Source organism: Manihot esculenta, chromosome 14 (assembly GCF_001659605.2).
Source record: "Manihot esculenta cultivar AM560-2 chromosome 14, M.esculenta_v8, whole genome shotgun sequence".
Classification (NCBI taxonomy): Eukaryota; Viridiplantae; Streptophyta; class Magnoliopsida; order Malpighiales; family Euphorbiaceae; genus Manihot; species Manihot esculenta.
In genome coordinates this window covers 2,823,123-2,850,242 of record NC_035174.2, presented here as the reverse complement: position 1 = coordinate 2,850,242, position 27,120 = coordinate 2,823,123, and the positions used below count along the sequence as shown (strand labels likewise).

Below are 27,120 nucleotides of genomic sequence, written 5' to 3'. Positions count from 1 at the left end.
GGTCCCGGCGGCCTTAAGTCGATCTGGATCCTAGCGCCAGTAGCGGTCCGATTTTCGGGTCGTTACAATAAGATCTTTGCTTCTTTCTCTCCCATCGGTGTTTGTTCAATGCCTCCGGTCTCCGATTCTGCCTCCTCTCCAGCCTGTCTTGTCTCTTGTCCTCCGCAACCCTTCATCTGTCTCTGTCATCTTTGGCAAGTCGACTGGTCGTCAAGACGTCATCCTGCCTTATATATTTCTCAACCCTCTTCATCAGCTCTGATAAGGAAGTGGGGGGATTTCTGCACAATGGCCCAAAGAACTCCGTGGAGGTTGTGCCATTTTGTAGGGCTTCTACCGCTCTCCCTTCATCCAGCTCAGGTATCTGCAAAGCCTTAGAGTTGAACCTGGCGACATATTCCCTGAGGGATTCATTCCTCCTTTATCGAACGGTCTCTAAATAGCTCGTTTTTCTTTCTACAGGAACTCCAGTGATGAATTTGCTAATGAATACACTAGTCACGTCTATGAAGCTCTTAATGCTTCTTGCCTCCAAGCTGTTAAACCTTATTCGGGCTGGTTAAGGCGATGGAAAAAACCTTGCATATCAAGGCATTCGAGTGGGTTTAGAATTTCATGAATGTCTTATAGTTCAAGGCATGCTCCCAAGGGTTTCTTGTCTCGTTATAAGCTATCATGGTTGGCATCATGAACTTCTTTGGAATGGTTTCTTGTTGAACCCATCTCACAAATGGTGATGAGGTTGGCAATAGGGGACTGCTGCTATCTCGTGCTCCTAACTTTGTGAGTAGTTGCTCTTTCAATCTTTTTAACTTTTTATCCACATTCACGTATTCTCTTTTAGGCCTCTTCTCCAAGCGGTAGTTTCTTTCTAACTCTTCACTTTTCGACCTTTTTGTTGGTTCGGAGGAGTATCTCTTAGGCCAGTCATTCTCAATGAGCTTTCTCACTACCCTGCCTCTTGCTCTGGCTATTGGCTCGTTTCTTTGATTGGCCTCTCCATATCCATCATTTGTTATCCTACTGTTCTGCTGAGGGGCTTGATAGTTTAATATGGGTTGGGGCTCATTGATGTTGAGCCCTTCAGCTACAGGGGGTATACTCAATGGGGTGCTGAGCCCTCTCTGTTGCAACATCTGGCCTAGCCACTGGGTAGTGTTTTATAATTAAAGACCCATACTTTGCAACTCTTGATCAGACAAAGTAGTTCGAGGCATAGTTTCGGCTGAGCTTAGTGATGGGTTAAACAATATAAGTGGTTGGTTTAATGGGGCAGTTGGGCTAGAGAATGAGAACTGTGATCCTTCTTGAGTTGAACTCAAGTCGTTTGGCGTGTTTCTAGTATGGTTTTCACCGTGATTGGCAATGTGGATCTCAGTGGGTGAAATGAGGATGAGAACTCCGATAATGAAAAAATCTCCTTCATACTCCAAACAGCGCCAATTGATGTCCTGAGATCCAATAAAGGGTGAATTCAATGTGTATTTTGGTAAGTTTGGTTTAGTTTGTCCTCCCATGCTTTCTTTTATTTCTTTTCTCTTTTGCCCTCTACTAACGTATAACCATTGTCCTGCATTTGTATCCTCTTGATATAGTCATGCTTGGCAGTATATACAGATATACTGCGTCATTTTCCATCGTTAGACGACCATTTAATATAATTTGGTGTCATATGAATATAATCCTGGACGTTAAGGAATCTGTTATCCCATTCAGCAAGTTAATGATCGAGTCCGGTTCAATTCGTCAAAATAAAATTTAAATTTGTATGAAGCAGAACTATTTATTGGGTCTTAATAGATATTTTTATTTGTTAATAGACATTCTCCGCTCACCTTCCTCCATAGGCATTTTGTGCTTCTACTGTATCTTTCATCGGACATGGAAGTTTTACTTTTTTTTATTATTATTTCTTTTACTCCCTGTTTAGACGGAAGATTTTTATAATAATTTAATTTATTTTGTTTTTTTAATAATTATTTTATTTTTTAATAATTATTTTATTTACAACGAAAAGAATTTATTTGTTTTAATTTAAAATTTTTTAATTTTATATGATTTTATAAAAATTTTATTTTATTTTTTTCTTTCAAAACTAATAAAGCCGGTGAGTGTTCTGATTTTGACGTGCATTTCTAAAACATGCAAGGACTTGTATAAAACCAGGCGATGGCGGCGAGGCCACTTGCTTGCAGCACCAACTCTCCCTCCGATCTGTAGCTGTAGGCTTCTTCCTGTTATTGAGCCTTGGGCTTTTAGGTTTGAATCTGTATGTAGGCTTAAGTTTTTAGAGAAAGAGTTAGGCCTCCAATTTCCGTTAGCTTTATGCCTGTTCTAATCCGATTGGACCCAAAGCCCTCTTGTCAAATTAAATATTTTATGTTATCGGTGTAAAAAGAAAAAAGGAATCAGAATTTGATGCGAACCTACTCGGATTCTAATCTAACGGCGAAAACCAAAATTAAATAGGGTTTTATAATCCAACGGCACCAAATTGCGCCCACCGCAAAACCATAAATTGCAACCCTAACATCAATTTCTTCTCCTCTTGCTCTCCTGCTTTTGCAACTCATCGCTACAACCTTCCGTAGCAGGAGAAAGCACGCACCTCTCTCTCTCTATCTCCCTTCTCTTTCACACACAGAAGAACTACATTCAACCTCTGCTGCTGCGTCTATAATATAATGCCATCCATAGCTCTAGCCAATAACTCCTCAGATTCTAAAGACAAGAAAGAGAAGAAGATGAAGAAGAAAATAGCTTTGGAAACCTCAGAGCCCCAGGATGAGATCTTTTCTGACAAAAAGCAGAAGAAGAAAGATAAGAAGAAGCGAAAAGCTATGGAAATTGACTCTGAAGATGAAGAGAGGAGCGAGACGAGTTCGGAGCTTGTCGAGCCCGTTAATTTGAAGTCAGAGAAAACAAAGAAGAATAAGAAGGCAAAGTTGGCTGAGGAGGATGATGAGGGAGAGGGAGAGGTAGCGAAGGCCGAGGATCCCAACGCTATATCGAGGTTTCGCATATCCGGCCCCCTTAGAGAGAAGCTCAAGTCTAAAGGGATCGAGTCGTTGTTCCCAATTCAGGCCAGAACCTTCGATGATGTTCTCGACGGGTCTGACTTGGTTGGGCGCGCACGGACTGGTCAGGTACAATATCATTCTGGGTTTACTCTGCGTTAGTTATACGTTAGGTTTTAAGTTTCTATTGTGGCACTACTTTGCCCCCCTCCCTGGTTTCCTATTTGTTTGCTTATGGTCTAGCTCTTGTTTCAATCTGTCTGTTTTTGTTTCAGCACCTTGATCAAAACTCTACTTTTTTAATAAGTGGCTTTGGTTTGTTATTATGTCTCGGTCAAGTAATGAATTTGCGAAGAACCTTTTTAGCAACTTGTGTGCGAGATACTTTTGCAATCGGTATCGAATGTGATTCTGCATTTTCATTGTTAAATACCTGACATGAACGAAGTGTTTTTTGATATCTGGTTTCTTTCCATACTAAATTCTGCAGGGTAAAACTCTGGCTTTTGTGTTGCCTATTTTGGAGTCTCTTACAAATGGGCCTGCAAAGGCATCAAGAAAGACCGGGTATGGCAGGCCTCCAAGCGTTCTGGTTCTTCTACCCACCAGGGAGTTGGCCAGTCAGGTACAACACAGATGGCTACTTCTGGATGTTTCTTATAGTTTCTGGGTATTCTTATTTTTGCCTTGTTTTTTTAAAAATTATTTATTTTATTATTGTTGAAAAGGTGTATGATGACTTCAAAGTTTATGGTGAGGCATTGGGCTTGGTATCTTGCTGTTTGTATGGAGGAGCTTCATACCATCCTCAGGAGATGAGCTTAAAGAGAGGGGTGGATATAGTTGTTGGAACACCAGGCCGCATAAAGGTGTCCTATTATTGTTGTACTATTTGACTCGTTGTAATGCTATATATATTTCCTCATAAAAAATTTAACTTTGTGGGAACTCCATACAGGATCACATAGAGAGGGGCAATATTGACTTAAGCTTGCTTAAGTTCCGAGTCCTTGATGAGGCGGATGAAATGTTGAGGATGGGTTTTGTTGAGGATGTTGAACTTATTCTTGGTATGTAGCTCTGAATAAAATGTCATGAGCATCACATTTAATTGATTGTTGTTGAATACCTGGTTGCTGTCATGGAGTTCATAGGGTGCAGTTGAACTGTTATGCTGCAAAGGTTATGATGTCATGATAGTTTATTTTGATCAAGCTAAGAACGTTAGATAATTAAGATGCATATAATGTTACAAAAATGTTTGGGAATTACTCGCTCTATTGAATGTGAGATATCACAAAGAAGGGGACAAAAGTGACTAATCTCAACAAGAAACACATGCCCTTTTGTGTTTTGAGCTTCACAATGGACTTCATACTTTTATATCTCCTCTAATTAAATGATAATAGTATTTTTTTTTGTCCCTAGGCCTGGTGCCTTGACTTTTATTTGTGCTCTATAGCACTGATAGGCATTACATAATAGTGGTTCACTGATTGGTTGTATTTACCTGTTCTCAATGGTTTGCCTTGTGTTTGGTTTAGAACTAAGTTGAACTGAGCCATCAGATGTTTTATGTATTCATTTTTTGATGGAATTTTAGTTATTTACTGCCAAGAAATGTAATTTGCATTTGGCTTTTGGATGCATCCTTGTTTCCCCATCTTATCCTGCATTTTTCCTTTCTACTGACCTTTCTCATTCCGTGTGCAATGTGGTGTAGTGACACATAGGCATTACATAATAGTGGTTCACTGATTGGTTGTATTTACCTGTTCTCAATGGTTTGCCTTGTGTTTGGTTTAGAACTAAGTTGAACTGAGCCATCAGATGTTTTATGTATTCATTTTTTGATGGAATTTTAGTTATTTACTGCTAAGAAATGTAATTTGCATTTGGCTTTTGGATGCATCCTTGTTTCCCCATCTTATCCTGCATTTTTCCTTTCTACTGACCTTTCTCATTCCGTGTGCAATGTGGTGTAGTGACACATGGTCACTTTCCTTCAGCCTTTCATAGCATTCCATTATGGATAATGGATAAATTAAATCCATAACAAATAGATTATATTTATATGTTATTTTATCTCGCCTATCTTATCTTAGCTCTAGTATTTTATCTTATCTTATACATTTGTTATTAGATTTTGTAGAAGTTCTTTATCTAATAGTTGTTTGTATTAGACTTCTATTGTAATTAGAAGTATTATAATTGTATCAACCTCCACTATATAAGAGATTTATTTTTATTCAATAAAAACGAGCAGAATTTATTCTTAAAATTGTGAGATTTAAGACTCTCTCCTTGGTGAGTCTAAGGTGTTAAGAGCTCCCTCTAATGAGCTCCTGTCCTATCAACCGCACCATGACGCGATCCATAATCCAGGATTGTAACACATTCATACAAAAGAAAAATCTTTAGATTGCCACACCATGTTCATTTAAGCTCCATTGCTTCTTGTTTGTTGTGAGCTTAAAATTGAAATTATGGTATCCAATGCTTTCTTCATATCGCAATTTAATTGGTTTAGCCATTTTTCTTGTCATACATATATAAAAAGAGATACAGATGCTACTTTTTACCACTTGTTCAATCTTTGTTTGTATAGTTTATTTGGCTTCTAGACAGAGCATGCTTGATGGCATGAGAAATTTCTAAAAGTTTTTCAATAGCCACCGTGTACCAGATATTATTAGTTACACTCCACTGAGCTGCTGACTGCACTTACATGAGGAATTGAATATGGGGTTATTTACTTTGTCCTTTTGTTTTGCAGGAAAAGTTGAGGATGTAAGCAAAGTTCAGACTCTTCTCTTCAGTGCCACCTTGCCAGATTGGGTGAAACATGTTCGTTTCTTAGCTATGATATCCACTTATGCCCCTTTCTGAATAAAGTTTTGAAACTGCTGCATCTTCTCTTTAAAAAAAAGCAGCTTTAGTATGTGTTATAGTTTCTTTGCCATTTTCCATATTTGACTATTATTTTCTTTTCCACTACCAGATCTCTTCTAGATTTCTGAAATCAACTAAGAAAACCATAGATCTTGTTGGTAATGAGAAAATGAAAGCTAGTACCAGTGTTAGGCATATTGTGCTTCCCTGTTTTACTTCAGCAATACCTCAGCTTATTCCTGATATAATTCGTTGTTATAGCAGGTCAGTTGGTTCTTATGCTACTTCATTTATTTGTGATACTTTGATAATCATGGTCTTGGTGAACAGTTTTGTTTAGCCTTTTCTGTGTGGAAATGTTATTTTTGTTTTTGTTTCAGTGGAGGCCGTACAATTATTTTCACCGAGAAAAGGGAATCTGCAAATGAACTTGCTGGTTTGTTGCATGGAGCTCGGGCTTTACATGGGGAGATACAACAATCTCAACGTGAGGTATGATTTGTGTCTGTTTGGAATTGCTGTTGGAGTTGCTATTGAGAAAGCAGTTTCATAAACATATTAAGTGTATGAAAAATGGTTTTAAAGTTAAATTTGATAAGTCTTAGTAACAAGAAGTACAAAACAATTAACCTTTTCCAACATCTAAAATGGTGCTTTTTTGAAAAGCACCTTTGTTTTTGATGTTCTACACACATCATCTTGATGTTTCTCCATGGGAGAATGCAGCTAGTTGTAGAGTTTGTCTTTATTATTTTTAATTTAAGTAGAGGACATGTTTGGTATTTAAAATTTTTAACATAAGAATGAACTTAAATATAATTTCCAAAAGGGAGTATTTTGTTCTCTTCCATTCCCTTAGTATCAGTAATTTTTACTTGGCTGTACCATAGCAGCACCTATTTAGAGCATCGACAGGTAATTTTAGTTGAGGCTAATCCAATGATTGTCCTGAAAATAGAAATGTACTGACAACAGGTTCGTATGAACTTTGAGATGAATCATGTATGTCCTTGATTTGAAAATGGAGCTCAACTCATTGAAAAAGGAAAGCCACATGGCGAATTTAATATGTTAATCCTTTTATTTTCTTTACTAATTTGAGATATAATGCCTACAGGTCACCCTTTCTGGGTTCAGGTCGGGGAAATTCATGACATTGGTAGCCACGAATGTGGCAGCCCGTGGACTGGATATAAATGATGTGCAATTAATTATCCAGGTGTGTGATTCAGTTCGCTTGTGTTCATGTTTGCATACATTAGAAACCTTTTCTGTTTTTCAGTTTATCTTCTTCCAAATATGTTTATATTCGGTTTCTATTTTTCCCTCTTTAGTGTGAGCCTCCTCGTGATGTGGAAGCTTATATACATCGTTCTGGACGCACTGGAAGGGCAGGTAATATGAAAAAATGACAACTTCTCTCATCTAAATACTGGGTTATATATGTGCTGACAGTCAATTGTTACTTTTAGGCAATACTGGAGTTGCTGTAATGCTCTACGATCCAAGGAGGTCCAATATATCAAAGATTCAAAGAGAATCTGGTGTGAAATTTGAGCATATTACTGCCCCTAAGCCTGCTGATATTGCCAAAGCTGTTGGGGTGGAAGCAGCTGAAAAAATAACCGAGGTTTCTGACAGGTAGGTTTCGATTAGAAATAAATGATGGGTTATTTGCATTTGGGTGCTTCTAAATGTGGACTTGAGGTACTTAAGACTGGCGAATGTTACAGTGTGGTTCCTGCATTCAAGTCTGCAGCAGAGGATCTGTTGAATAACTCTGGTCTGTCAGCAGTAGAATTACTTGCAAAAGCCCTTGCCACAGCTGCTGTGAGTCCCTCCCTTTGTCAAAATCAGCTTACATTTTAACTCTACTTTTTTTTTTTTTTTTTTTTTAAAAAAAATTGCTTTATTTCTTTTATGTGGTCATAAGCACAATGGACTGATCACATCATACGTATGCAGGGTTACACCGAGGTAAAGAGCAGATCACTTCTGACATCTATGGAGAACCATGTTACGTTGCTCCTTGAAGCTGGGAAACCCATCTACACACCATCGTGAGTTCTTGGCACTTCAGTTCTGTCTCTAATATTTGATTTAACTAAAGTACCTAATACAAGTGATGACATTCAAGCATACTTTATTTTCAATACATACTGCTAAATTATGTCAGTATAAAATTATAGAATGTGGTTCTCGAAAGTTACTACGTTATATAACTTATGTTGTTTGTCGTGATGATAGTTATCCGAGTACTTTACTTGTGTCTTTTGAATGAAATCTTTCTCAGATTTGCTTTTGGCATGTTGAGGAGATTCTTGCCAGAGGATAAGATCGACTCATCAGTGAAGGGTATGACTCTCACAGCCGATGGGAATGGTGCTGTGTTTGATGTGCCTGCAGCAGATCTAGACGCATTTCTTGCTGGTATTATTTAGTTGTGGGATTTTTTTATCCGCAAGACATTTATATACGGCCAAAATATATGTTTTTTCTTTTGATTTTAACTGAACGGCCATCTGAATGTTGTGGTCTTAATCTCTCTCTCTTAGATTTGGTCTTAATTTCTCTCTCTTCCAATTGGTGTTGTAGGTCAGGAAAATGCAGCTAATGTCAGCTTAGAAGTTCTACAAGCATTGCCTCCCTTGCAAGAAAGGGACCAATCAAGGGGAAGATTTGGCGGTGGTGGTGGTGGTCGAGGTCGGGGTGGCTTCAGTGACAGGAGTGGTGGTAGTAGGTTCTCGGGGGGCAAAGGTGGCAGGGGTGGGGGATTTTCTGATAGAAGAAATGATAGGTTCTCTAATGGCTTTGGCGGTCGCAGGAATGGCAAAAAATGGTGAAGGACCTTAAATATATCAATTGTAGTCTGGATTGGGCAACACAGGAATACAGTTTTTATCACTTTTGCTTGTTCTAATGAACCTTGTATTTCCTTCAAAATGTCGATGTATCTTTGATTTTTCCGGGGAATTTTGCAGTCTCCCCATTTTGTATTGAATTATGCTGGACATTTAAGACAACGATTAATTATTATTTGATGATTATTTGAAGGTAAGCCCTTGGAATTAAGACGTCCTTCAGCACCAGAATTATAGAATTTTGGTTAAACAAGGGATGAAAATTTCACCACTAATCACTCAATTAAACAGTGAACAGTAGCATTAAGTTTTAAGCAATCAGAGGAAAACAGATCATCTACACTATTGAAATTAATGTCAAAGTAATACATTACGTTGAATTTGAAAATAATTCAACAAGCCCACGGGACACGCATGTGGGGTGTCGGCTTTTGCCTACCCTTATCCCTGCAATTAATACTGTATAAATTTAATTGCCTTTTGTGTTGGTTTTTGCGTACCCTGTATAAATTTAATTATTTTTTAATTAAATATTATCTTTTATTTTTATTCTCTTAATTTTGGATGAATAATTTTATAAAAAAAATTTAAATGAAATTATAAAATCAGTCGTAATTTTATTTTTATTTATAATTAAAATTTTTCATAAATTTTTTTATTTGAAATAATTAAATTTTTATGAAATTCTTGATTTTAATATGGTAAAATTTTAATAAATTATGATACTCAATTATAAAAATTTTATTCATAAGAAGAGATACTCAAATATTATAATAATTAATATTTAGAAAAATAATCGAAGATCTATCTTTTTAGGCCGGTAGAAACTTTTATAATATTTAAATTATTATTAAAAAATATTATAGAATAGATTTTATTATTTCTGTAATCACATATTTTTTATTCATTAATCAGCATCCATCAAATTTTTAAAAGATTTATTAACTCTAATAAAAGCAAAATATATCAAAAAATTCAAGACACCACCTATTAAATTCAAATAATTTATTTATATTTACTTTTTAAAATAATTTATTAACTTAAATGTTAGATTAATTATTCATGAGCGCTGAACACATCACTTTTTTTATTTTGTAAATCATCTTTTATATAAAATTTTAAATAAATATTTATTTAAAAAAAATATTAAATTTACTTGTACACAAAAATAAATTTGTATCAAATATATTTTTATAATTAAAAAAAATGATAAAAAGAGTGTTAAAAGACTTAATTACCATATATTTTATTACAATCTAAATATAAAATATTATCGTGCAATACACAAAATGATATCTTTCCTAATGAAAGATGATTTTATTTTTCTCTTATTTTAGCAATTCAATTAATTTAATGGGCAAATACATCTTTCCTATTACCGTTAGAATAGGATTTCTAAAGAAAGAAAAAGCGATGAAATATATAGAATAACGTGCCAATCTACATATACATTATTTGGATATTTATGAACCTTCAGCGTGCTGCATCTGTAGTTAGTGCAGATTTACACCAAGTTCTTTTATCCTCTGTTTTCGAAATGAATTATTTTTTTATAATTATTTTATTTAAAATAAAAAAAAATTAATTATTTTTAAATTAAAAAGTTTTAATTATAATTTTATAAGATTTATTCGTATCCTTTAAAAGAAGGATTAAGTCCACGTGGTTGGGCGTGAGATTAAATATTCTTTAAAAAATTAAGAAGGTTTAGCAGAAAATTCTCTTTGATCTTGTATTAGTCTTCTCATGCTCTGTATTCTAAATACAATTTTGTTTTCCATTTTTTGGTCATTAAAGATAATATTTTATGATAGTTTATTTATTGACTTTCTAATTCTAAAGATAAAAAAATTATCGCTTTTTAGAAATAATTTATTAATAAAATAATATAAATAAAAAAATAAAATATTGACTATAGAATCAAAACCTATAAGAAAGTCAACAAATCTGTGCTTCGTATTTCCAAAGCAAGCATTACCAGAGAATCTGAATGATTTGGTTATGAATGTATTTCGGAATTTTGTCTGAATTATGATATTATCAATTAATGCATATCACATTAGTTTTACATAGTTTTTTTTTTTTTTTCTTAAATGCTCCTAAATGCATTATAACATGGCCCTTCTCAAACAATGAACCCAAAAGGAAAAGGAAAAAGAAAAAGAAAAAGACATACAGAAAATCTAATTTATTTTTAATTTTCATATATAATTGAAAGAATAAATGAATTTTTCTTATTTGTCAAAGTTTTCCATTATTCACAAATATATATGTACTGTGTACCACCCTTTTCAATTAAATCTAAATCTTTTCACAGTACATTAAAAGAGGTGGTTTATTTTTTATTTTTTTCATTTTCCGTTCTAGTGTCGAGAAATTTTGAAGAATTATTTAGAGAGAGAAAGTCGGAGAGAAAAAGCAACAATTAAGATGAAGATGAATTTTAAGATAATAAGAATAATTACTCCAAAGAAATTTCATTTGCATTTAGACATTTGTGATTGCGGACACTAGTACACGGCCACATACAGGCTAAAAGGCAAAACAAAAAGCGAGATAAAAGCCTGAAGGCCATAATTTATTATTTTAATTTATTTGCTTCTAAAAGCTAAAAAGGGTCATAGTGCAAACCAATGGAAGAAATCACTGGCACTTCTCTTGACTTCAAAAACTTAATCCTCACAATTTGGCCCTTAACGACCTTCTCTTCAAGCTTATGGAGCCTCTTGTACCCCACTGTTGTCCCTTTACCAACCTTCTTTCCATCTACATAAATTTCATGCCGTTTGATCCTCTGACCAAGACCAATTGCTTCTTGAATTCTAATGACGTTAAATCTTAGCCCTTCATTACATCGAATCTCAATCCAACTGCCCTCTTTTTCTTCATCTCTTGGAACCCAGTATGTTCGCAAATGGTCCCTGTCTATCACGTTTTCTGGTCCAAAGTCACCATCTTTACCTCCTCTTTGGCTGCTAGCTTTTATAGAGCATTTCTCTGCCAAATTGGAAGTAAAAATTGTGTCAATTGCGTTTCTGAATTGCTTCAATCTTTGAACATCAGTGTCAGATATGAGGCCAGTTGAATTGGGTGGAACATTCAGCAAAAGTACACAGTTTCTACCGACAGATTTGTAGTAGATATCAAGTAGTTTGCTCAGCTTCTTGGGTGACTCAGATTTATGCCAAAACCATCCCTTTCTGATGGAAACATCACACTCTGCTGGTAGCCAATCTGTCCCTTTTGGATCACCGGTGTTCAGATAACTGCATCATTGAAATGCATGTGAAACCAACTACTTTTGGTATGCCGAATTAATAGATCCCCAGCTTTTTCATAAAAAAAGTAAAATTAAACAAAAGAAGTATGCACAGTGAAATTGTCTCGTTGTCGAGTTCCAATCTAATCAAACTCAAATCAAGTGAAGAAATACTAATCATGAATAATAAGTTGACATGTGAGATTGTGGGTGAGAGAGAAGAGAAACTCACTCCATAATACTACCATTTCCGATTGAAAGAGAAGTCCGATTAATGGTGGACCAGCTTGTAGTTCCTGCAAATCCATTTTCATTGTCAACCCATCTGACATCAGGACCCGCATCAGAGAATATATTGATGGAGCTCTGTAACTCTTTCACCATCGCAAACCAAGATGAGAAGTAATATGACATATTTGGCGCATTTGAACCCTTAGCTCCATCAAACCATATCTCTCTCACATCCCCATACCTGCCAAAACAATCTCATTTCAATAAAATATTCACACGCAAACACTATTGGATTAATCACTTCTCTTTGCTAATTACTTGCTTAGCAGCTCTTGCAACTGAGCCAAGTAGTACTCGTTGTATGGTAAATTGTGTCCATATCTTCTATCGTGTCGATCCCACGGTGATAGATACAATCCCACGTCAACCCCACCATGGTTCTTGGCTGCATTCACAAGTTCCTGGACTACATCTCCATGGCCGTTCTTCCATGGACTACTAGCCACAGAATGGCGAGTGTATTTACTAGGCCACAAGCAGAACCCATCGTGGTGTTTTGCAGTTAGTATCACCAGAGAGACTGCTGCTTCAGCTGCTGTATCGACCCACTGTTTGGCGTTGAGACCAACCGGGTTAAAAATGGCTGGATTCTCATGGCCAGTGCCCCACTCGGAGTCCGTGAATGTATTGACCCCGAAGTGGAAGAACATGATGAGCTCCCTCTGTTGCCATTTCAATTGGGAAAATGATGGGAGTGGTAGGATTGGTAATGGTGGGGTTGGAAGTAGCTCCCGTTTTGAAATGACAAATTTGAAAAGTTGAATGAATGTAATTATGCACAGAAAGCACCATAGCTTAGCCATAGTGCTTTATGCTACTGTGGTCTGTGTAGTGCTTTATGCTACTGTGGTCTGTGGGTTATTTATAAAGAGTGATTAAAGAGAAGAGGGACACAGAGAGACTATGAATGGGATAAGGGACAGAACAAAAATGGGCGGAAAGAGGGGTGGGGATTCTGCGGATGGAGCCAGGCCAAAGGGAATAAAGGTTGAAACTTGAAATTTGAATGTGAGTGTGGTTTTGATTGGAATTTAGTTCGATTCTTTCTCTTTCTATTTGTTATGGTTCTCTTTATTATTTGCTTTCATGTAGCAATCATTCACGGATGTCGATGATGTTCAATCTTTCATCTCAAACAAAGTAAAAGGTGGGTTTCACTTTTCCCACGATCGTCCATTTTCTCGTGTTTTTACTGTCATTAGCTTTTGTTATCTGGGAGGGAAATAGTTTTTCCTGGCAATTGGGTCCTGAGTGAGTTTTGGTTGGCTATTGGGCTTGCTTATAGCAACCCACCCCACATGAGGTTAATGGGCCAAAATCGGGCCTAAACTTTTTTATCATCTTATGGGCTTTTTGAGGAGGATGTCGCAGAAGTCAGATACGTCGATTAAATTTAAACCTTTTATCTATATTCATTTTTTTAAAATGTTTTTTTTTAAAGACATCAATGTGAAAGAATTAAAAAAATTCATAGATCATAGATTGATTATTAAATATTTACAAATTAGAAATATGATATTATTATAGATTAACTTAATACTACTACTACTACTAATAACATAGAAAGGAAAGAAATTTTTATAATATAGTGTAAATAAATAAAAAAGAGAAAAATAGTAAGATATCAGAATCATGATAAAAAAAAGAAAAAGAAAATTAATTTTTCTTTAAAAATTAGCAAAAAGAGTTTGGCTTTTAATATTCTCCATAAGGGTGTGAAAGAAGTACAAGAGAGCTTCAACGTTTTGTAATTTTTTAAAATTAATTTGCTTCTTTCTCTTCATTTTAATTAGTGTTTACTTATAATGAATGATCCAAGTCCTGCCTTTTTCAACTAATCGAGTCTTTAATTGGCTACAAGCAGTTCTTTGAATTTTGAACAAGCAGCTTTCCTTTCCTCTTTGTAGTTCTTTGGTGAATGATCTAACTATCCCTCCTGTCTGGAACCTTTTCTAAGTTTGGTGAGCAATAATAGCTAAAGTAGTTCTTTGTGGGTTCCACTATTGGTTTTAGCAAAATTGTTACTTTTGCAAGTACTAACAATCTAACACCACCAATACCTGCTGTATATCGCATGGTGATTGTAATACCCGGCTCGAGTCCGGCATCGGAATTCCTGTAGTCCGGTGGAATCTCGGGTGTCGGAACCCTCGAGAAGGGTAATGCATATGTTTTCTAAAGTCTTTTCATTTGTTTTCATGGTTTGAAGGGTTAAAAGACTTGAGTTTTGAAAGAAAAGCAACAAGGGAGAAATGCAAAGGTTCGGCCGCCGAAGGTAACTTTCGGCCGCCGAACATTGCATGGTTGCGGCTTCACGTTCGGCTGCCGAAGGTGGTCTGGCCAGCCACCTATAAAAGGGCCAAGGGTCGGTGGAAGGAGGTTATTTCTCCTCCACTTGCAGCCAGAGGTGAGTTCCAGCCTCTCCTACGTTGACTTTCCTGTTTTCCATGATTTTCATCAAATCTTTCAAGAGTTTTAAGAGTTTTGGTGATTTATGAAGGTTTTGAGCAAAAGAACCAAGTTTTGAAGCTTGGAGCTTTGGAAGAGCTTTTCTTCATATCTCCACGTTAGGATCCTTCATCCTCAAGTTGTGTAAGAGGTAAGTGAAGATCCTGAGCTTCTTTGATGATTTTGAAAGGTTTTATGAAGTTTGTATGGGTAGTATGCATGTTTAGGTTTAGGTGAGGTTTTGGTGATTTGTGGTGTTCTAGCATGATTAAGTGTTATGTGCTATGTTTGTTTGGGGTTTTAGGATAGTTTTAGACCCCTTTGTGCATATATATGTGTATATGCTAGTTGGGAGTAGTTGCTATGCATGTTGGTAGGTTTTTGGGCAAAGTTTGCATGAAACAGAGCAGGGTTCTGCCCTTCGGGCAAAACCAGGTTCGGCCGCCGAAGGAAGGTTCGGCCGCCGAACCCTTTGTGGAGGCAGTTCGGCTGCCAAAGGTTGCCCCCGAAAGCTAGGCTTTCGGTTTAGAAAGGGACTTTCGGCCGCCGAAAGAGGGAGTTCGGCCGCCGAAACTTAATGTTTTAATATGAAAACTGATATTTTATCATGCTTCATGCATCATGAATATGCTTTAGGGTGAGTGCATTAGTGTACACAAAGATGATGCATTGCATTGATCCTTGTACTTGGCATTGCTCCTTGTACATTGCTTATGTGAGACGGCACGGACTTCGTGAGGATTCATTAGCCCTCAGAGGAAAGACCTGGAACAGCCTTACGAGGACCAGGCATAAAGACCTGGAACAGCCCTACGGGGACCAGGCAAATGGTACTTAGGTACCCCAGATGAGATAGAGGGAGTTTTGATCCGTCCGGCCGAGGTTATGTGATTATGTGTTGCATTCCATGAGAGCATGTTTTATCACCTGTATTTGCCTATTCTACTCACTGGGCTATTGTAGCTCATCCCTCTCTCCTAACTTCAGTTGTGCAGGTTCAGAGATCAGAGAGAACTCAGCAGGGTACAGGAAGAGTACAGAGTTTTGTAATAGCTAGTGTGGACATGTATTTGGACAGAGATAATGTATATGTACAGTGTATAGAATGGTGCTTGATTTATAAGACTTGTAATCCCTTGGAGTCACATGATTAGTTTATGTATGTTTCTTTATTGTTGTATGTTTATGAGTAAAACCAGGCTTAACATTATGAGCTTGATCCGCCTAGAGCCATGAGGAGCTCTAGTAGGGATTAGTAGAGCACAGAGAGAGTGCATGCACAGGTTAAGCCTTGGACTAAAGAAAAGTTTTATGGTTTTACAGAAAATGTATGATCATGTATGGGAGTTCACAGGTCTACAGACAGGATAGCAGGCTTACTACGGGTCCCGGCGACCTTAAGTCGATCTGGATCCTAGTGCCGGTGGCAGTTCGGTTTCCGGGCTGTTACAGTGATGCCCTCGTTCCACAAGCTTGAGATGAGAAGGAGAAAGGAAAATGAAGCCAACTTACTTGTCTGCCATATTTTTGGCCTTGGACCTTTTGTTTGGATTGAGGATCTCTACATGCCCATGTTTTGAGCTAATGGAGAAGGGACCATTCAATCATCAGAAGTGCTGACTTATTCATGGTTGCTGATTGGGCTCATGTTCCCCAAACTACCAAGAAAGGCTTGAATTCTCGGTCAATGTATTTGGTATGTTTACTTGCTCTGTGGTAGGTGAAACATTGCAATTTTTCACCTGTTCTGCCCAAAAGTTAAAGAATTTTTTATACTTAGCTCTATCATTGTGGCAAATAGTCCATCAATTCATTGACAACACGAAGCCCCTTTGATTATCTCTGACGAAGAAAGAGGGGAAATAAAAAGACTGTCCTTATATGTCTTTTATCAAGTCATTTGTTCTAAAGCTTCAAATCGAGTGTTTTCTCAAAATTTTTCATTAAAAATAAATTTCTCATAAGTATTGTTGATGTACTCTTCAGCTACTTTTCCAGTGATGCTATCTGGCTACAAGAAATTGATTTCGTATTCTTTATTTTTGTTTGACTTGCATATTTGATATTGATCTGAGTCATAAGATTATGATTTTATAATTCACTTGTAAGACTGATGAACTTCTTAGACACACTACGACTTTTTCCTAAAAAATTTTAATACATATTCAATGGTTTAAAAAATTATTATGATATGTGCACATGGACGAAAATACTTTCACAATAAGTCAATCAATCATGTATAATATGGTGCGTTAGATAATTATGCACAACAAACTTTGAGAATGTCTCCATATTTATGATCTAAATACATTCGTATTTGCTCTTATCGTTAGAATCATAAAAAGTTAATATTTTGCACGCATACGCACGCGTACGTTGATTTAAAATTTAAATAGCGTATACTTGTTTGGAAGAACTGTCTCCTGTGTATTGAGGATGAAGTTGATGAGTTTTATTTAAACCATTATACATGGCAATTCGTTGATGAGTTTTCAAGTAAAGGAGACGCTTTAGCAAGCAGCTTTTGTGGGTTCACAGGATTTTGCTATGTTAGAAAAACTCCCAGTTTTTGTCAGGACTTCTAGAACCTGAGATTGAGAACCATAGCGAAGTCAGATGGGCCTAAGCCTTTGAACGGAATTTTGGCCCTTCAGTCTTAATTTTCTAACCCATTCATGCTTAAGAAAAATCTTCCTATTTCCCTATCTCTGGGAAGATCAGACACGGTTCATTCTCTTTAAAAATGAAGGCACCGGCATGTTACTTCGGGTTTTTACATTTCATCATGCTCATAGACTGTAATTGACTTTTTAAATTAATTAAAGGCTGAGTTTGGAATCAAATAAATAATAATTCATTTCATTTTCAGATAAAAGGACATGATGATCCTTTACTTCTTTAGAACGTCAATTGGGCTTATATAGCTAAGCAGTAGATTGAGATTGTATTGTCGCACATAGGACATTGAGCTTTGCCCAACCCCATAAGGAAAAATTACAGTCCCTTGGAATAATGATGCTGTGTTCATCTAAAATTACCTCTACAAAGAGCTTATATGTTAATTAAATATTTTATTATATAAGTACACTGAAAAAAGTTTATAATTTCAATTTAATTTTAAAAAATAAGCTTAAAAAACTGGACCATTCAATTATAAAAAAAAATCTGATTTTTAAAATAATAATAATAATAAGTAATGCGTAGATTCCTTTAGTTAAATAAATTAAAGGAGAATCATATATAAGTATTGGTCCTGTACCAAACTAGTGTCAGCAAATCTCAAACACATGATACGAATGAAATACCTTTATCAGATGATTTCTTTAATCTCTTTTTATATTATATATAAATCTCTAACATTGTTTAATTAATTATTAAGCAAGTACAAAATAATTGTTTTGTTTTTTCCTTTTTCTTTTCAAATGGGTGGTGATCATCTCTCATTATCTCCTCAGTTGGTCTTAATATATATTTATGATAAATCCAAATGTGGATCAAAGAATAAAATCCATTTATTTATTTAATCAAATAATTAATAAAGTAAACAGCTTTATCCATAATATCATAATATCCTTTTTTATTTTTCATTTTTTTTATACACTTTTCTCCTTTAACATACACAGAAATTTAATGTAAAATGGTAATTAAGCACAAATAGGATGAGAAGAAGCAAAGCAGCCAAAATACCTAGTAGGGGAATCCCAAAACTTGAAGAGCTGACTGATTGGTTTGGTTTGGTAAGCACTATGAATAATAAAGAAAAAAATAATTCAGTAAGCAAGACGGCAGGAAAAAGGCAAAAAGAAATTAATCTTATAAAATAATAATTATAGAAAGCAAGAAGTGGTTCCTGGAGATCTTTTTTATTCATCCTGTTTGATATGTGTCTGCCCCTTTTCATTTCTTATGATTACTGCAGAAACTAAGCTGCACCATTTGGAATTACAATTAACTAATAAAATACCAATTTTCTACTCCCTTTATTAAGGTTCTTGCGCTCGAGGACGTACTGCTATATTCACAGTTTTAAATTCATAATTTTTTTAAAAAAAATTTATTGGCAATATTTACATTTGGGTTTGGACTAAGCTGAGTACTGATTAGGCAGATCATAATTCCATTTAACTTGATGATCAAACTGATTACATCTGATTTTCTGCAGATTTGTCATTCAGTTCAAGTAACTCAGCTTTCATTGCAATTCTTTTAAAAAGTTCTAAATTTTAATTTGTTTCCATGAATTATATTATTTAAAATAAAACTGAAAAGATTAATTGTTAATATATATATATTTCCCTTTCAGTTTCACCAGGCTCAATGGCTTCCCTCGCTAGGCCTTTGCAATTATTCTCCCTTGCTCTTTTTTTGTGATTCTTCTTCTTCTTCTTGATTTTTTTTTTGATTATTCTACGCATTTCCACCTGCAGACAATACAAAGTTGTAATTTTTGGGAACCATGCAAATCCACATGCAGATGTATACATTTGAGTTTTGACTATGAATTTGTGAAATTTTCATAGTCTCACGTCTGAAATGATGAATGCTAGGTATTGTAGGTTGATAATAACTGTAATAGCTCCACCTTATACACAAATAACTACTTCCTTCTGAGCTTACATATTTTGCTCAAATTTTTAACTGAAAGTGGCTCTAATACTATCAAGTCTAAAATGATTAGACCCAAATTTTTTTAATAGTTTACTTAATAAAATCACACATAAAAAAGTATTTAATTAGTGTATCTAGGATACAAAATAATAATATGTTTTTATGCTAACAGATATGAAATCTTTCACTAATATATTGCATTCGTCTAAAACAGAACTTGGAGTATTGTTCACAATTTCTCTATGCACTACTTTTTTAATGAATTTATTGAGAATAAAGTTTAGAAAAACTTAATATAATTAAGTAGAATAAAAGCATAGTTTATAGATACACCAAACTAAATATATTTGAAACAAGAAAAAACAATAAAGAAAACCAAAAGACTAGTAGGACATCAACCAAAACAAAATGCCAAAAAGATATTGTAGCCTCAAGACATGCCTTCAATGCATTTCCAACATGTTTAAAATACAGAATCGATGCACTCCAAGACTTAATCTGGTGGAAAGTGCACCCTGTAATCTTGAAAGGTCTAAGATTCGACTCCCCCAACCCCTATTTCAAAAAAAAAAAAAAATGGAAAATCGATACCATGATAAATTATTCACTAAAACCATATTATATAGATTATTAATTATTATAATAGAATTTGTACTATATTTATATTTATTATGAAATTTCACTAAAACCAAAAGAAACTCTTAATCTATATTCCTACAAATATTTAGTAGCATGTCATGAAAACCCTTTTCGCTCCGCTTAGCCCTATCCCCTCTAATGAGTAATTGAAAAAAATATATATATAAAACTAACATTAAACACAGATATAATTACCGTTGTATGAGAATAAATAATTGAGTTATTTTCATAATATAATAAGTGATTTTTTTTGAAATGATAATAAAAGAATAAAATTTAAAATATTTCATATTTATTTAAATATATTTATTATAGCGATATAATTTTTATAACATAATAAAATAATTTTTATTTATAATATATTATTTTTTTTAATGATATTCAAATTAAATACATTATTTATTGGGCAAATTATTGTAATAATTATTATTATTTCAATGATGGTAACTTAATGAAAAGGAGAGGGAAAAAAAAAAATCAAAGCAGTCATCATCGTGCATTTATGTCGTGATGATGTCGACCAAGTGTATCTCACCCGGAGTTCTTCTTGTGCAAAGTCAAATCAATAATGTAGCCCTTTTGAATACTTGCTTGACACATCACGCCCTACTCATAATCCAACGGATATTTTGCTCTCAAAATTGATGCAATGATGGAAAGAAAAAAGGGTAAATAAAAAATAAATAAATAAAACATTGTTTATGGAGAAATGCCCACCATATGTGAAAACGAAGAGTGGATTAACTTTTGTACAAAGCTACAGTGTCCACAAGCAAGCTTTTAAGAAATGGATCGTTAAGTCACATTGTTTAATCGATATAATAAAAAAAAAAGGAAAATTGAGGGAATCTTGGCATCTCAGGGCCATAGAAGATCAAATACCCTAACAAACATATCTGCTTCTTTAACCTCCATCGCTTCTTGCCACCTTACCCTTTGAAGCTTCAAATAATTTTTGTGACTATGTTTCCTTTACAACAAGGCAATGAACTGTGCTTCCAGATTTCTTCTAATACTCGCAACGAAATCCCACAAGATTTGATTACCTCTCATCCTGCGCTTTATGGCAGTACTGATGTAGCAGATGACTTGGGACAAAGTAGGCGGCGAAAATCCATTTCTATGGACAATGATCAGAGTGCTAGGGATAACAGTAATGATAAGAAGAAGTTGTTGCATAGGGATATTGAACGCCAAAGAAGGCAAGAAATGACTACCCTTTATGCATCCCTTCGATCTTTACTCCCTCTTGAATATATCAAGGTCAGAACTTGCCCATAAGTTCCTGTTTCTACAGTCGCAAATAAATTGTACTTGTAAAATATTATATGGGTTACACTTACGTTTAAATTGTAAAATTTTGCCCAGAAATTAATGGGTTCCTATTTGTGGCTCTTGCCTCTTGATTTCTCAAAGATCCTGTTCTCTGTGTGTGTGAGAGAGAGTTTTGGGGCTAAAGATTGACGCCACAACTCACAAGGTTTATTTTGCTGGGTTTTTCAGGGAAAGCGTTCAATATCTGACCACATGAACGAGGCTGTGAATTATATAAAGCACCTGAAGAAAAGGATCAAAGAACTAGATTCCAAGAGGGATGAGTTGAAGAAGAAGACTAATTTCAGAAATATTCCCATACAAAGTAGTGGAAATTCAAATAACTGTTCCCTAAGTACGGGATTCATAATCCGTCCTTGTTTGAGCGGCATTCAGATTGTGTTTAGTAGCGGCTTTGGGGAGCAAAGTTCGAGCCTATCAAGAGCACTGCAACTACTCCTTGAAGCTGAAATTTCTGTAGTTAACTGTGTTTCCACCAAAGTGAATGAAAGGGTATTTCACACCATCCATGCTGAGGTATATATATAATCACTTATTCTCAGTTGCTATGTTAAGGGTTTTAAGTTTAGGATCATCTTAGCTTCATGTATGATGCTTACTCCACAGGTGAAAGATTCAACTTGCGTAAATCTATCCGAGCTGCAGCAGAAATTAAACCCGCTTGTCCCTTGATCTTGGTGATGTTATTTATTCAAATAACCATGTTCCTGAGTGTTGAGGACACCATAGTTCTGCACTGTACATTTCTAACTTTTGATCCGAAAACTAAACTTGGTTGTAATTGCTTAGTTAGGCTTTGACCTGATTTTCCTTAATAATATCACTACAAAGATACTCTATCCTCGTGATTCTGAGAAAATAATGTGGCTGTACTTGCTAGTTATCTTGTAAGCATTTTGAGAAATATTTGAGGTTCATTAGTTCAGAAACTCTCTTTAAGCCTCATATATGTGTGACATGGTGTGCATACACTTGTTGGATTTCTAGGATTCAAGTTCTCTACTGTTTCGGTTGTAATTTGGATAATTATAAAAAATTAGATACTTCTTGCATAGAATTGATACAGGAAGTACTTAAACATAAAAACTTGAATTCTATTTAATTTTCATGTGCTTTAGAAATAAGTACTCAATATCTCAATCTTGAGCTTCTTTCTATGGAATTATGATATGTAGATTAAGTTTTTGTTTGCGTTTTTTTTTTTTTTTTTTTTTTTTTTGATATTCATGGCAATATCTTTGCCTTAGTTCCTCTTCCTTTTGGGGGTCCTATTATTTATTTGTGTTCTTATTAACTTTGATATTTTCTTCATCCGCACATATTTTGCATTAATGCTTAATATTAATTTGTTTGCCATTTGTTTTTTGTTAAAAGATGTTGATCAACTTGCATTTTGATTATTATTATTATTATTTGTACTTAGTTTTCCAGCCCTTTTGCATGCAAGTATATGTATATATGGCCAAGTGAGTGATCTCTCAAATGGAAATATATAAATTTTGTGGGTTAGTTTTCTAACAATCTGGTGTGCTACCAACCAGCAGAATGATGTGTCTTGTCCAATGTAATGAGTTGTACTGAATCCAATTCCAGCTATGCATATATATATGCCCAACTCACAAAGATCCCTATCCATTATCCTGTAGGATTTGATGCCAGCTTGTGAACATGTACACACCTGTTATAAAATATCCTTGTATTATATGTTTACAGTATACTCTCCCATTGGAAACCTTGGCATTGATGAGATAGATGATGGGGTCACGTCCTGCATGCAAACACCAGCCCTATTATTGAGATAGTACCTTTGTCATTGTTTTGCTCCACATGCGTAGATATAATGAACAGCTTCGGTTTCTCATCTTAGAAATTATTCTAATTACCTTTAGGATGATATTTTAGGAATTAATTACAAGTCGTGGAGTCATTGTAGTTTGCTAATCTTTAATGTCTATCTCTAAATAGTTTGCTTACTTGCAGATCATCATTTTTTTTTTTTTTTTTTTTGTAATGGAAGTAATGTTTCTTGCTTCTAGAGTAAATGAGATTCATTTTGTTGTATGAAAAATTTTAATGTCAATTCAAGTTGGTGGATTATTGCAATCCAAGAGGAAAATTAATGCTTGTTTGTTTACTTTGATCAAATGTTTTTTTAACTCTTCATTTGCTCAAGGACACTCCATGATGAAGCTAAAATATATTCAAATGTTGTAAAATATATAATTTTATTAAAAAATAAAATAATAAATTAGCATTAATAGCGCGCAGGAAGCTCGCATAGGTTGAAAACAAATACAATTGGCTCCAAAAAGCTTATCATATATGGCCTCATTTTTGCAATTAATTATTTACATATTAATTCTCTCTCTCTTATTGATTTCCCTTTCTACAAATTAAAATAAATAATGAAAATCCAGATGTAATCCCAATAGACTACTTAATTTTTAGTCCGCAAGAGAAGAGTATAACGAAATTTGCCTTATTTGTATTTAGATCAAATTTAATTAATAATTTGATATTTAAATTTATTTGTTATTATTTAGATCTGTTTAATTTTATGTATTTTAATAAATAATCTATAAGGAATATTTTTACTAATAATTTATATTTCAAAATTTAAATATTTTATATGATATATAATTCTCTTTATTTAAAAAAGTTCAAGAAATTTATAAATATTATTATAAAATATTTACTCAATTAAATTAAATATATTTATATAAATAAATATCTATACATATATTTAAATTAAAAATAAATATTAAAAAATAATTGACGGCTATTATAGATAAGGATATCAAAACCTTCAATAAGCATGGCTCCATGATTGTAAGCGATTTGTTGACAACAATCACATGAATAAATGAATAGATTAAACAACCACCAACTCCCGTTGGATCATTATAACCCCAGCCAAATTGAATGGTCGTTTTTTCTTGACACGTGTGATGTCTTTAAAATATTAAATCTATTTTTATATAATTTTCTTTATTGAATGAGTATGGAAATTAAGGTGATGGGAGCATCTTCATCTTAACCTTTACTTTTATATGTTGCGTTCACAAACTGTAGTAAAAGCAGCTGCGCTGTTAGACCCATAATTCATTTTTATTTGTTGAAGATCTTCACATAACGCTTTGACTTCTAATGTTAATAACTAATTAATTAGTCTGTTAATATTTTCGGAATGCTTATTGATTGTGAATGCTATATGCAAGGTCCTTATTTGATGAACAGCAGACTCTCCATATTCTCAAAAAAGCTATTGAAGCCGCTGATTGACTTACAATCATTCTAAGAGTTATATTTTTAGAACTCATGTGATTGTTTTGGTGCCAGGAAATCTGAAAGAGCTCACGAGGAAGGATTTGTGTGATGCGTTTAGCGCCTAGCTTTAATTTCTTTGTCAACCAAAAAAACAAAAGTAACTACCACTGAGAGTTTCGCATATTCTCCTTTTCTCTTTGCTCTCGCTTAACACTGCCACTGCATAATTATTTTATAAAATCTTGTCTTTGAATCTCAATTAAATACAAAAAGAATTAATCAATGAATTATATGACGAATTTAATCAATTAAATTATTTAACCTCTAATATAAAACACATACAATTTTGAATAACAAATTATATTAAAAATGTTTTAACATTTAAATTATAAATTATATGTGAATTTTTATATTTATTTAGAAATCTTAACTCGACAGTGGTTCAATACTCTTAAACTAATCTATTTTAAAGAATGAGTAAATGATATAACGCCCTTATCCTTAATGAATTATCAATATAAATTAGGTGGTGGGTGAGGATCACTTCTTTTAATATGATGAAAAAATGATATCATTTTGAGCGTATCCATCTTATTTGGAGAGACAATCAGACAGTGGAATCTTGGCCTTGTTGACCTCCATCCCATATCTCAAACCCTAACAAACGTATCCAGTCTTTGTCCTAATCCAGGTTGCAGGCAAAAAACATACACCCAAATCATTGCATACCCATCTACGGCGCTGCCATGTTTCCCTCACACCAGAACAACGAGCTCTCCTTCCAGATTTCTTCTACTCCGTACCAAGAAACCTCAGTTCCACAAGATATGATCCTGATTCTGCAGGGTCATACTACAGCAGATGGCATTGACCCATGTAATGAGAATAAAAAGAGAAAAGACCAGCAGCGAATCCCATGTTTTAGTCGCAAGAAAGACGAGAAATCTGCTGAAATTAGTACCAAGAAGATTATGCATAGAGATTTTGAGAGACGAAGAAGGCAAGATATGACCACCCTTTACACTTCTCTTAGAAATCTGCTACCTCTTGAATATATCAAGGTGATGAAATCGTCTTTGTTTTAATTTCTTTGTATATGATTGATAATAATTGTTCAATTATGTCCAAGGATATCTCTATTTATCTCGCCCTCAGCATATATTTTATGGGTTTCATTAGGGTATATGCATTTTCCCTTTCTGGAGTTGCAGGGAAAGCGTGCAATATCGGATCAAATCCACCAAGCAGAGAAATATATAAAAGATTTGCAAAAGAAGATTAAACAACTTAGTTTGTACAGAGATGAGATGAAAAACTCATCCAATTTGAGAGCTCTCGGCCATGAGGCTGAGGGTGAGAGGATAAATAGCTTTGCTCCAACTTCGGTAGTGGTACGCTCATCATTTCTTGGGGTTGAGATCGTGATCAGTAGTGGTGGCTTAGGGAAGCAAGTTTTTCACCTTTCAAGAGTATTGGAATTGCTTCGTGAAGAAGGGCTAGATGTCGTTTGTTTTACTTCCGCCAAAGTAAATCAAAGAGTTATCCACACCATCCAATCTGAGGTACCATTACCAACCATAAATCAATGATCACTAGCTAGGTTTAGGGTTCAATGTTTAGTTTTGTTTATTTATTCTCAAGTTCTTGTCTAAGTGCAACACTCCTTTGGCTTCACAGGTCAGCTACATGACATGCATTGATATATCTGAGCTGCAAAATAAACTAATTGAAGCAATGCCTTCAACAAGTACTGAAAATCCCAACTAGTTAGCAAAATATCTGTGAACATTAGGAATAAATTTCTCCATTGCATAGGGTATCATCTGATCTTCATGTATGAATATAAATTATCGCACCAGATTGCTTGTGAGATACTGATTAGCATATTAACATCTTCAGAAGTTATAAAAATAACATGGTTGCCGTGTTGCCCTCACCTTTTTCTAGCTTGGCTTCTCTTTTATTTAGTCAGATTTCTTCACTTGATAGGTAGAGTTTTAATTGAATGCTAAGTTTTTCTAACAATTCATAATTAATATTATTGATAAATTTTTTCTCATAACAAATGAATATGTTTGGTGTTAATGATATTACGCAGCTATATCTAGAAAAGGCATGGGAGGTTGTAGGATAATGTTGGGATAAAAATATACTGACGAAGATAGAAAAAAGTTTGGATGGCGCTAATTTTTCTGTACAACTCAATAACTACAACACTAACTAAATATACCGTGTATATAGCATTAAAGATTTAACTAAATGTAATAAAATCTCTATAATCTCTTTACAACTAGCTAGGTATAGGATTGCGATTTTTTACTTTAGAAATTGAAATAATATAATCTTAAAAATATAAATTTAAAATCTTATAAAATATTATAAAAATAAAAACAACCTGAAATAAAACTGTTTATCTTCCGTCAAATCGTCAAATTTTAATATATAATGTAGAAAACCGAATGTTAAAACCTTAAATTTCTTATTAATTCTTAAAAATTGAAAA

The 27,120-nt window shown here is 34.4% G+C and overlaps 4 protein-coding genes across 4 annotated transcripts; 3 read left to right on the top strand and 1 right to left on the bottom strand.

Moving 5' to 3' along the window:
- The first annotated feature begins 2,535 nt into the window (after nucleotides 1-2,535).
- Nucleotides 2,536-8,967, top strand: LOC110599691 (DEAD-box ATP-dependent RNA helicase 7). Its single transcript, XM_021736224.1, has 14 exons — nucleotides 2,536-3,146; nucleotides 3,508-3,642; nucleotides 3,746-3,886; nucleotides 3,976-4,087; nucleotides 5,794-5,864; nucleotides 6,019-6,173; nucleotides 6,290-6,401; nucleotides 7,027-7,128; nucleotides 7,244-7,304; nucleotides 7,382-7,550; nucleotides 7,643-7,739; nucleotides 7,875-7,969; nucleotides 8,203-8,339; nucleotides 8,505-8,967. Exons 1-14 carry the CDS (start codon nucleotides 2,685-2,687, stop codon nucleotides 8,750-8,752), a joined length of 2,097 nt encoding a protein of 698 aa, XP_021591916.1. The 5' UTR covers nucleotides 2,536-2,684; the 3' UTR covers nucleotides 8,753-8,967.
- Nucleotides 8,968-11,231: 2,264 nt separating this feature from the next.
- LOC110630728 (alpha-L-fucosidase 1) lies at nucleotides 11,232-13,276 on the bottom strand. The gene is made up of 3 exons (XM_021778281.2): nucleotides 12,579-13,276; nucleotides 12,262-12,501; nucleotides 11,232-12,036 (listed from the first exon to the last, which is right to left on the bottom strand). Exons 1-3 carry the CDS (start codon nucleotides 13,121-13,123, stop codon nucleotides 11,379-11,381), a joined length of 1,443 nt encoding a protein of 480 aa, XP_021633973.1. The 5' UTR covers nucleotides 13,124-13,276; the 3' UTR covers nucleotides 11,232-11,378.
- A 7,596-nt stretch (nucleotides 13,277-20,872) lies between these two features.
- On the top strand, nucleotides 20,873-22,189 carry LOC110600646 (transcription factor bHLH36). Its single transcript, XM_021737523.2, has 3 exons — nucleotides 20,873-21,278; nucleotides 21,519-21,866; nucleotides 21,957-22,189. The coding sequence occupies exons 1-3, from the start codon at nucleotides 20,979-20,981 to the stop codon at nucleotides 22,020-22,022; spliced, it is 714 nt and encodes a 237-aa protein (XP_021593215.1). The 5' UTR covers nucleotides 20,873-20,978; the 3' UTR covers nucleotides 22,023-22,189.
- Nucleotides 22,190-25,240: 3,051 nt separating this feature from the next.
- LOC110631101 (transcription factor bHLH120) lies at nucleotides 25,241-26,573 on the top strand. Its single transcript, XM_043950117.1, has 2 exons — nucleotides 25,241-25,678; nucleotides 25,829-26,573. The coding sequence occupies exons 1-2, from the start codon at nucleotides 25,364-25,366 to the stop codon at nucleotides 26,204-26,206; spliced, it is 693 nt and encodes a 230-aa protein (XP_043806052.1). The 5' UTR covers nucleotides 25,241-25,363; the 3' UTR covers nucleotides 26,207-26,573.
- The last annotated feature ends 547 nt before the right edge of the window (nucleotides 26,574-27,120 follow it).